General features: G+C 38.1%; 1 protein-coding gene across 1 annotated transcript in view; it reads left to right on the top strand.

The window, feature by feature from the left end:
• LOC128370838 (roundabout homolog 2-like) overlaps positions 1 to 12,155 on the top strand; it is an 82,049-nt gene that overhangs the window by 50,232 nt on the left and 19,662 nt on the right. The window contains exons 3-8 of the mRNA XM_053331008.1: positions 2,696 to 2,853; positions 3,016 to 3,136; positions 3,275 to 3,413; positions 6,082 to 6,218; positions 8,192 to 8,316; positions 9,364 to 9,535. Of these exons, the coding sequence (XP_053186983.1) occupies positions 2,696 to 2,853; positions 3,016 to 3,136; positions 3,275 to 3,413; positions 6,082 to 6,218; positions 8,192 to 8,316; positions 9,364 to 9,535 (852 nt within the window). The remainder of the gene's footprint in view (positions 1 to 2,695; positions 2,854 to 3,015; positions 3,137 to 3,274; positions 3,414 to 6,081; positions 6,219 to 8,191; positions 8,317 to 9,363; positions 9,536 to 12,155) is intronic.

Genomic DNA, 12,155 nt, shown 5'->3' with positions numbered 1-12,155 from the left:
TTTAGATTTTGTCCCAGTTCTAGCAATTATAATCATTTCGAAAACAATAGCTACTCTCAGCCTTACTATTACAGAAACGTTTCTTTAATTAGGTTTTTACTCAATATCTTGAGATACCCACTACTTTTTTGTCTTTGTGTGTCTTTTCCACAGTCTCTTGAGACAAGCTTTGCTGTTATTGAAGCATCTTTATTGGAAGTTAGTTGTATGACTACATGAGCGGACTGCCGCTTTTATGGAATGGGTCACTAAGTGAATACAACCATGTGACAGCCAGCCAGGCGTATGTCTGTGCCAAAGTAGTGTCTGCAACTGAGACTCATTTACTCCAGCACAGACTTGGTATGATTGACAGCCACGCCAAAGGGCCTTTGGCTCCTTCCTGATTTTCTTTTTCCACTAGAGGTGTCCTCTGGGACTTGGAATTCATGCTACAGTATATCAGCTGAACAGCTTATGACTGTAATGAGGATGAAAAGAAAACTGAAACCAAGAACATTTATTTTAATCTATGCTGCTCAGAGTTTTACATTCTATCATTTAGTTTTCGTCATGCACCATGCATTTGATTTACATTTTGATTTACATTCGAGATTGGCTGGAAAACCATCAGAACATTGACAAACATAAACATTTTTAGTTGGTCTACATAAATGGGATACAGAGAAGTGGGCAGTAAGTGTGAACTGTAATTAGATTCATTAGTTTGGCATTAATTAGTCATTCATTGAACTGGAACAAAAAAAATCTTAACTGTAATTTTTTTTTTTTTTACTTTATCTTATTTTCACCATGATTGGTGTTACACAAGACACTTTATTATTCAAATCTGGACCACAGTAAGGCTTTTCACAAAAACATCATGTCATAAGCTATTAATGCAAAGAGGCCACAATTCATTGTAGGATCCAAATAACAATGTCTATTTTTAACCATAATTCCAGTGATGCCTTGCAGTACAGTCATTCCTGTATCTACTTAAAGCAGTAGCTTTTAGAATTGATATTTGGGATAACAGCTGTGGCAGAATTAGGAAATTTTGAAGCTTTAACCTTTTAACTCAACATCAGCTAGCTCATACAGTACCTCTGTTGAAAATGCACAAGTACGGCTTTTACTGGCATTGTCTGACAATTCTTGATGTTCTCTCTCCTTTGAACACACAAGTACAGAAGTCTTTGTAATGGATAAATGAATATGTTTGTGCAACTGTGGGAGATTAAAGAAAAAAAACTTCTTATGGAAAAATTCATCATGAAAGTTCTAGATTGTTACATTCATGATTTTAGAAAAGCAAATGTGGCATATTTTATTAAGCATGGAACTGTTATAATTTTGGCCTCTTGAGTTGTTGCCACCCTTAGAGTATTTATTACCCTAGAGAAAGGTATGGACAACCTTTAGTGCATTTTTTCAAAAGATATGATCCTCTATTACTCTTTTCAAGAAACCAATGTCTGACCCTGTGTCTAATCCAAACCAAACACTCATCTTCAAACTGCTGCTTTTATCCAAGGTTTTGGAAACAAAAACATAGATTATTTAATTTGTCAAAATCATGAATATTCTAATTAATAGTAAAATTGGAGTCTGATTATTGTGAACTTCACAGCACACATTGACCAGTGACCTTGTTTTCACAGACAGTGCAGCCTAGGGTAGATTATACCATTCTATTAGTTTTGAGGAAAAGAACATGGTATTATTTAAAACCATAAAGTAACATCCATTTTTGGTGTTATTATTCAGACAAACATTTTATCCATAAAGCTCACATTAGATACTCCTGATGAGCCTAGACTTGCTCCTTTTATATAGTATTGCATTTATAATATTCTGTTATAGAATTTTAAGTGGCTATTTAAGGTTCCCAGAGGATGCATTTTAATGATTTGGTGACCCTCTGAATTTGCCTCTAGCACAATCATCAGGCCAATATGTGTATGTGTATGTGTATATGCTATATTTCTAATACTCAAACCCTAGAGGATAGCTTTAATGGACTGAGCTCATTCACACTCCCCTGACGATGGACTCCATTATGGACTCTATAAACTTTCATCCAATGCAAACCACGGGTCAAATTGTCCACCGTGCCTGTCTCAGTATTGCTGCCTCCAGTGTGTGGTTTTACATAAAAACAATAAGCATTGGTGTTTTAATGTATGTCATATACCATCACAGTGTTTGGCGAATAGTATCCGTACCCACAGTAGGGCTGTAGAAATTTAGTGTTGTGTGAATTCTTTAATGTAGGATTTTTCATTTATTGTTTTAGACGTCCCTCTTTGTGGATTTGCTTTGCTTTTATGTTTGTTTCTGCTATTCTAGGTGTCTTTCCTCTGTATATTGTACTGTTAATCCTACCAGGCTTTACACACTCTTACATTTATCTACTATGATCACTGAAGAGCCCATACCTAAAGCCTTAGGGGGATGGCTGTATTATTAAAGACAAGAGACAAGAGATTGCTGAGGGTCCTGTGAGGCTGTCTGCTTGATAGAATTATCTTCAGACTCTCACTTTAGAAAAAGGTGGTAGAGGTCATATAGCCCAAGACAGCTCAGTCTTAGAGTACGTTTCTGTTTCTCATAATGAAACGGCTGAACCTAAAGTAAATTTCAAACTAATCAACTGAATGAACCTTTGTCACAGCAAAAGTAATGACCCATGCTCCCTTCTTTTGTCTCTTAGTGTTACGTGATGACTTCAGACAGAACCCACAGGATGTGGTGGTGGCGGTCGGAGAGACCGCCAGTCTCGAGTGTCAGCCTCCACGCGGGCATCCTGAGCCCACCACCTTCTGGAGGAAAGATAAGGCTCGTCTCGACCTCAAAGATGACAGGATCACAGTGGGTCACTCCCCAGGGGGCACTCTTGTGCCTTTTAAACTACTCTTACACTCTAAATCACATACTGAATGATTCACCAGATCACATTCAACTAGCACAGTTACAATGTAAAGCACTTTGTGTTGTACTGGTTAACTGATATTGAATACCTTTTTTTCTCAGGTTCGTGGGGGAAAGCTGACCATCTCAAACACGAAGAAGAGTGATGTTGGGATTTATGTGTGTGTAGCCACCAACATGGTTGGGGAGAGGGAAAGTGAAAAAGCTCAGCTCTCTGTGTTTGGTAAGTATGAGATCCACTGGTTCAATAAGTAATAGAGCATGACTTTCTCAGGTACTTACTGCTCACTAGCACGTACTGAAATGACTGTCCTTCACAGGTATATTTAGCTTTAATGTTATGTGCTCTGCCCACATCCAGAAAGACCAGTGTTTGTGCAGCGGCCTGTGAACCAGGTGGTCTTAGTTGAAGAGAGTGTGGAGTTCAGGTGTCAGGTCCATGGTGACCCACCGCCTACTCTGCGCTGGAAAAAGGAAGACGTGGATATTCCCCGTGGCAGGTGAGGAATGTGTATAGTGCATATGTCTGTCTATATATGTGTGTGTGTTTGTGTGCACATATTAATGCAGTAAAAGTGATAATGGATATGCGCTGAAGCAGAGCTAATGAGTCCCGCAAGGACAGAAAAAGATTTGACATAATACTCATGGAAGACTTTCATCAGCGAGGCAAAAATCATTTATTAGCTGCAGAGAATTTCATTATTTGCTGTTTGAACTACAATGCTAACAAGAGATGAAGGTGTGTCCTTGGTCGCTCACTTAAAATACCATAATACTTTGTATTGCACATAAGGCACCAAAAGGTCCAGGTGTGGACATATAGCAGGATAATATGTTTGATATAAATCCAATATTTAAGCCCTACAAGGAATTGTGTCTATGTGAAGTTAATAATGTCAGGTCAGTCGGAAAGGTGTTAATTCACTTCTGCGGTCATTCTGAAGCTATAACTTGTGGTGTTGTTGCATTAGATAACATCATGCTTTAAAGTCTTCTTGCGGTTTGGTCCACCACTGTGTGCCCACATCATAAGTGCATGTTAAATGCACATATTTTAAAGTCATTAAGAACCTGTCATGTGGATCTTAACAGTAACTGATCAGCACATTATACTTTTAATTACATTATGACTCATTATGTAATCTGGCTGTCCATCAAAACCTTTTCTATGTCTTTGCTAGGTTTGAAGTAGTCCTTCTATTTAAAGTTTCAGAAATCTGATAAGAAAATGACAAACATCTCATACTGTTAGGCGTCAGTGCATAACTTATATTTATGCATACTCCCAGAACAGTTCAAATACTTCTGCAATTCAGTTGAGCATTGATTCAGATTTATGTAAGAAAACTTAACACACTTGACAATTAAATTTAATCACTAAAGTCAGGCAAACACTTTCTTAATGATCTACTGTTTGTAATTTCAGACATATTATGAGACTGAATCAAAAGAATTCGGTCACGGCGACCTCTGTCATTCACTGTTACATAAACTGTCTTGATTGATGTATGTCAATTCTGGATACATCTAGTCTTAATTATGCATACACACAAAATCCTGCCCTGAGTTGTTTATGCAGCACTAGATACACTTCCATAGTTTTCGACTCTGTTTATTCATAGCTCTGCACCGTTTTCCTGCTTTTGATTCATGGATATTTGGCAGCTATACTGTAAAACTAATTACAGATTATGTTTGTGGAAGTGTAGTCAGTTACTACTGCAACTGCTATCGAGTACATCAAATATATCAAGTTTATTACCTAAATGTATAAAATTTGAGTGAATATGGAGCCTGTGATGCCTAGAGAGGTAGACCTAGGGAGTCAACTACTAGACTACTCTCCTTTAAAAGAAAAAGAGAGAGAAATGTTTACTTGTGCTAGAAGTTAAACTAGCACCTGTTACAAGCCATTACTGCCATAAGAAAACAAAGTGGCACCCTCTCAGGTGTGTCATGGTTTAAGAATATACTGTTTGAGAGGGTATAATAACTACCTGTCTCTCCGTTTGGCAGTCTGCCTGCCTACCTGTGTTCTGCCCTCTACCTCAGTACCCCTTGACTCCAGAAACATGTCCTACTTTCAGACCTGCCTCGCCTCACTTCCCTTCTTCCACTTCTTTCATTCTTTTCCTAAACCAGTCAGCCTCCTGGGAAGTCTGTATCTGGGTCAGAGATGTGTTGTGAATGGAGTCCTCACCAGACTCTGGACAGACCCCACAACCCCCATCGATATTCTCCCCACACCCTTTGGAACATCTATTTCAAATGTGACTTTTTCTCACCCCTTGTGCCATTTCTCTGCCTGACTTGTCTTCCATCCCTGAATCAGTATGGCTGGCTAGACAATTTCACAGGATCTCTCACGCCAAAAGAGACCCCAGAGAGGGAGTGCCTGACTTCTTGCTCCTCTACTCATTCTGTCTGTTGCCCCTCTGAGGCGCTTATCTAAACTCTGGTAGCTGAGATGTTTCTCTTACTCTTGCTGCACCAGTACTGCTTCACAGTACAGTATGCTGCACTGGTGGATACAAACTGATGCATGGAACGTCTCTATGAATTAGTTATTTCTTACTGCTCGGCTCATTCATCAAATTCAGTTTGTCAGACTGTGCCACTCCCTTGCTCTCAGACTGTTTGTCTATCTGTCTCTGGCTCTGTCTCCCTCTCTTTTCTTTGCTCTCTCCCACTCAGATACACTCACACACTCACACACACATACACATATAGTATAGCATGCTGCACAGCCCACACCACAGTGGGTGGCTCGTCTTTATAAATATTGAAATAGTGGAACAGTGAGGGTTCCAGCTGAAAGCACCTTTCATTTTGCCATGCCTTCATTGCAGCATAATTGCTCTCCTTTTTCTGCCTCTGCAGCAGTGTGTACAGCAGGGAGTCTTAATTGCCTCAGAAAGTCTGTCTTTATTCTATCAAAAATGACACAACCTTTATAAGAGCTTTCATCTAAGACATCACACAAGTTTAAACAAGCTTGATTCAATTTCCATGTTTCTTGTTTATATTTACTTTATTAAAAATACACATGCTGTATAATTTTTTATTGATCTTCCGGTTTGATCAAATCAACGTTAGATGTCACTTGACTTGTCACTAATGCAGACTGCAGTTAGCTTGATTTCAGCTGTTCCTCTCTGTCGCCAGGTATGACATCAGATATGAAAAAGAGGATTCCCTGCTGAGGATAAAGAAAGCGTCAGTCAATGATCAGGGGACCTTCACCTGCCAAGCAGAGAACCGTGTGGGTAAAGTGGAGGCCTCTGCCTACCTGACTATCAGAGGTGGGTAACTGCTTGTGGACTCACTCGTGGCAAAGCTCATAACCCATCCCTGATAAATTTTTTTGTATCTCCCAAAGTAGACCACAGGACAATCAGTCCTTTATTGCTCATTTTTACAAGCGTTATTGCCCCCCTGCTGAAAGGCTGGGCCTGGCCTCAGTTTTTGTTTCATATAGCAGACTGATGTAGTAGATTGCTCCAGATCTCCTGCTAGGCTCCAGAGATGAACAATCTAGCCAGCTTTAAGTGAACTGTTATGACCTTTCCTGGGGGGTTCATTTTCCATCCAGCCCACTCACTCCATATTTAATCTATATCGACGGGAGGGAGCTATTTCATAGTAAAGGTTGATGATGTGAAAATAAAAATATTGCTATTTGGCAAGTCAGATCTGCTCTGCTTATGGCTGTTTGTCACAGGAGTGCGTGAAAGCGTTGCTCATACAACTCAAATGAGTAACACTTGACTTGGAACAAGACAATAACACATACTCAACACCCGAATAAGGTGTATGTCATGCATCATCATACATACTACACATCATAGATCTCATAACATTAACTTTCTATTCCTTCTTTATCATGTACTTTGTGTGTAAAATTCATATTCTTGTTCTATTATTCATCCATGAACTGCGTTATTGTTTTAAAAACATATTCTGATCCAACTTTAAGATTGGTGTTGGAGTCACTCAAGACATATATTGAGTGATATGTTATATTGGGTAAGATTTGTGACTGTGCTTGTGTGAAATACTCAAAAAATGTATGATGAGTTAACACAGGTTATAAAACAAAAACTACTGGAAGGCAGTAAGTAATGGACAATCTTAAAAAAGGAAAAAATAAAATAGATGTTAGTGTTTTTCTATTTATTCATTTGCTGTTATGACATTATGTTTTAATTATTTTCACTTATTACTATATAGCTGATGAGAGGAGATATTGTAGATGCAACAAAAGTAATTAATGAGACTCCGGCAGTGAATGATGTACATTTTCATATAATTATTTTTTGTTGTATTTAATCAGTTTAATTAAATCTGTTCTAAACCTGCCCTTGTGAAAGTTTACTTCATTAATATGAGACACCTTGATATAAAAACACATCTGTTAACTGGGTGAATGTGTTATTTTTGTGACATAACTAAAGCATTGCATATAAATCACTTAAGCGAGTGGTTTTTGGCATTGGGTCACCCTTTCTCCTTACTGTTGCCAAGGTGTCATTCCCTCAAGGCCTATGCCATCACCTGCATTGGTGACTGAGCTCCACCCTCCTCCCACCCCCTCTGAATTTCATGGATGGAAACCCAACTCCATCTCACTCATTTCTGATTTTCATTCTTTTTTTTTTTCCTGTCCCTCTGTTCTACTCCTCTGCTCTCCTTCTCTCTGTGTTGTGCGTTATAATCTCACCCACACCATTGTTGTGTCACCAGCTCGCCCTGTTGGTAAGTAAGAGCTGATCCCATTGTGCATGCATTGCTCTTTTTTCAGTTTTTTTAATCACGCACATGTATGCATGTACTGTTGTGGCATTCCACAAACACATTCATCAAACTTATATTGTACATGCATATCTACATTGCTATTATCAGCCCTTGACTTCCCCTGGCAGTCTTTTGTAAAAACAGTGGATTTACTACTTCACTTCTTTCAATGTGCGGGTCCACAGATGGTTAATGTGACTTCAAAAACTTGAGTAGAGAAGGGCATTATGGCACCCTGCTAATTACAGCACCTGATATAATTCATTCTGATTTTTTCTGGCCGCTGGATGAATGGCTTGAGTGATTGGCACAGTCAAGAAATAGATCTTCAACAAATAACACACACTCCCAGTGCATGAACCTGCTGGATATTCAGGCTAAGCATTTTGCTTCAAATTATAGCCCTCCTTTAATACACACTTTGAATCAGCTTGCAAATGTGTCTACTATTGTGTTGTGGTTTATTTGACCTTTAACACAGAGGCACCCCAGTTTGTGGTGCAACCCCGTGACCAGATTGTCGCTCAAGGACGAAAGGCTACCTTTCCCTGTGAGACCAGGGGCAAACCTCAGCCCACCATCTTCTGGCAACGAGAGGGTAGTCAGGTGGGGATACTGATTTAGAAATATATGTACTTGTTTATGTGTCTCATCATTAATTGTGTATTATTTCTCTTTATGCCCATCTTTCTAGTTATACATACATTGTGCAGCAGCATCCACGGTCAAATATAAATATAAAAGTCAAACTAAATGGATCAAGCTCGGGTGAAGCTGTGTGTGGTTTTGTGCCACGTACAGATAATGAAGTGGTCATTTATCATCAATCTACACCAGTCTGACCAGCCAATTCACTTAGGAAGAAACAATGTCATGTGCTACATTAGAGTCATTAGACATAATGAAAGCAGCTAATGTCCTTTCCTGCCCATCAGCTTGTCTGCTTGGGGTGCAGAAATGGATAACGCTGATGCCTCAATTTCATGACCATCACTGCAGGTTATCACAGCAGGATTATCACTCTGGGGGTAAACTGCCATTCAGACCTAGTAGGAAAGAGACATTGACCCACTTACCTTACTGGAAAATACACATTATTGTTTAAATGTGTAAGTAGTCAGTTGTGTTGGTAAATGAAAAAGTATAATAAACGCAGTCTTGCATTGAGACATTTTTAAGACCATCAAAACTTAATTTTTGGTTAAATAATTTAGTTATTGTTATAGTTTTAGGTATCCTTTATGGACACAAAGATTTGATTATCATCTACATAAACTAAGAATATTGTTTGTTACCTGACCAAAAACCTGTATGGGTCCCTAAATTGATCCTTGGGGTACAACATAGATGAGTTATGCAGAACCCTGTTGGAAAGATATGATTTATCTACTCAAGAGCCAAGCAATTCTATATAGATTATGGTCTTGTGAAGATGCAGTAAGCTCAAAACAACTGTGTGTTGCTGTAGCAATATTCGGGTTACAACTGGAGGAGAAGGCATTGAATTCCTCACACTGAGATGAAAAATACTGCTGTCAAGAAAAAAAAAATCTCATCTGGGAGGTTCCAATCTCTCAATGTAATATTTTTGTCCACCACGCAAGTATGTCATTTCATTTTATTTACATTACTTCCCACTTTCACTCCCTGTAGGATCTTCTGTTTCCAAACCAGCCAACACAGGGAGACAGCCGTGTGTCTGTGTCCATGAATGGAGAGCTGACTATTTCAGCAGTGCAACGCTCTGATGCAGGGTATTATATCTGCCAGGCCCTCACTGTTGCAGGCAGTATCATGGCCAAAGCCCAGCTTGAGGTAGCTGACGGTAAGTCTGGATGCACAAGCACCCCACCTTTGCACACAAAAGAAATGTGTTTCTATAAATATGCTAAAACATAAAGACTTATTTTACTCATGTGATTTAACAACCCCTTAATGTACTAATAGCAATTATGTTGAAACATGTTTTTACTTAAATTAGTATTTTTACGCCCTGTTAGGTATATTATACATCAGGGAGGTACATGCACAGCATTAGTGACCACTCAATGCACTATTGCATGATTGCATGGTTCAATACACAGGTAATACCACCAGATTGAAGCAATTACATTTTCCCTCCATGGTATCATCTGGAAAGATTTGGAAAAAATGAGGGTATTGTAGCCTTGTATCACCATATCTGAACATGTGAAAACATTTTGTATGAATACATTCATACACTCACACTCATACACTCCTACACTACTATAAGTGTATCCTTATAGCAGTCTACTTTTCAAAAAAGTAACGTCATGTCTGTGTGTCTGTGTGTGTGTCTGTGTGTGCACATGCAGCACTGTGTGCATTAAAATTCAATGTTAGCCTATGCATATAATGTTATTATATGTCTGGATTGCAGTCCAAAACCAGTGTTGTTGAATCATTGCAGCTAAATGTTATAAACCCGAGTTACTTCACAGAGATACACTCACTCACTGACTGAGACATTCATGATATTGGTTTGCAGAAGGAATCGGGTGTGTCCAAGACAACAAATACTGCTGATTCTTATTCAATTCATAAACCTTCAGTGAACCCAGTTTTTTTTAATGCATAGAAAATATGTTCATGATGTAAGCACATGAGCATTTTTTATTAGGGCTTTCAATTGATTAAAAAAAAAAGATATAATTTTTTTCTTAATATCTATATAAGTTACAATATAAGGTTGTAATAATTTATATTAAAATGTAAAATGTATAACATCAAGGAAGTAAATACTATTGTTTAATAGCATCTTGTAAACTTTGAACACAGATTCTCTCCTCTGAGCTATATATTTACAATAAAAACATTAAGGCTATTGACTGTCAGAAAGGTATATTTCTTATATTAAACCCAGACCTATATGTTAAAACCATCAAGGCCATACAATTTAGATATCACCTAAGAGGGAAATCATTTATTTTATGCACTAATATATAAGATAATTTACAACAATAAGTTTGTTCTATGTCCAAGTGGCAGTTACATTTTAAGAAGTTCCACAATAGTTCATGCATATACAAAAAATGAACAAGTAAAGGTTGTGATTCACACATGGAAGACACACAGAGAGAGAGAAAATCAAATCTATTACTCAGATATTTTTTACACTTTTTTATTTTTTACACATTCAAACCTTTCAATTAATTTGACCAAAAAGTTACACGCACGTGTGTATAGGTGTTGTACACATTCACACATTTGAATGTATTCATACAAAATGTTTTCACACATTCAGATGTGGTGATACACAGCTACAACACTTCAGACACCAATTGTATTCCATATAGGCTTTAAAAACATGCAAATCACCATTGAAGAAGCTTGCAGCATTGCCACTAAAATACTAAATCCTTTATATAGTATTAAAGGCTATTTGTGTGTCCACACTTACACTGACGAAGATGCATGTGTATATTCTAAAAGCCAGTCACCCGCAATGATTCTTTTCATTTTTCATCTGAAAAGACTGAAACTGTAAAATAAAAGTGTCTCCTTGATGGAGAGACACTTTGCACTTCTTTGACAAAGCTTTAATGTCAGCACTAAGTGGTGAGCTGCTGCCAGCTCGAAGCTGTTGATGCCCCTCTCTCCTTTTGTTTCTTGGCTGCTTCTCCCACACATTATTGAATTAACATCTCTTAGTGTTTTTTGGAGAGGAAATGACTCCTGTCCTGTCACTCAGAGGAAAAGGATCAATATCAAAATGTTGGTATAGAGCACAAGGGTTGGCGGAAGTGTGGTTGATTGATGGTTGTAAACATTGACGGATAAAGTGTTTGGCGTAATGTCAAGTGGAGTTTTGGAAGCTTGCACAGTGCCAGTTTCTAGCATTATTTAAGAATGGTTAATTAGCTAGAAGAAAACCTTACAAAGGCTCAGATATAGACCAGCGTTCCAACATGGGCATTGCCTTAGATGTGTGATTGACAGGTGTACTAATTATTCAGTCAGACTTGAGATAATGGCACTTGCAGCAACTTGATGAGGAAATAGTGCTTAGAAAAGGAGTCATGCACTCTAAGGTTGAATTCCAGAAGATTATGTGTGATAACTGAAACTGTGCCATTGTTTTCAGCCATATATGCTGAAAAATGTTTAGAACCTACTGAGTATTCAGATATACAGCTGAGACATGGAAAGAGTGGTTTGAGAAGTTTCTATGTATGTAAAACAATACAGGATACACATTTTTGAAAGCCATAATGATAATGATGAGTGAATAATGCATAGATGTTTAGTGTAGTATGGCTTTAACCTCTCAGACTGATTCCCACAGACAATGAGAATGCCTGGAGGCTAATGTGGCTGATCAAAGAGTATCTTTCAGTTCTTGTTTTAAGCAGTGGTTTAATGATATTTGTAGAAATGGTTGCGCTTGCTAGGTAGAATCATCTAATTAATGTTTTAATAAACAA

This window comes from Scomber japonicus, chromosome 13 (genome assembly GCF_027409825.1).
Source record: "Scomber japonicus isolate fScoJap1 chromosome 13, fScoJap1.pri, whole genome shotgun sequence".
Lineage (NCBI taxonomy): Eukaryota > Metazoa > Chordata > Actinopteri > Scombriformes > Scombridae > Scomber > Scomber japonicus.
Note: the sequence above shows the minus strand (reverse complement) of the source record. Positions and strands in the feature narration are given on the sequence as shown.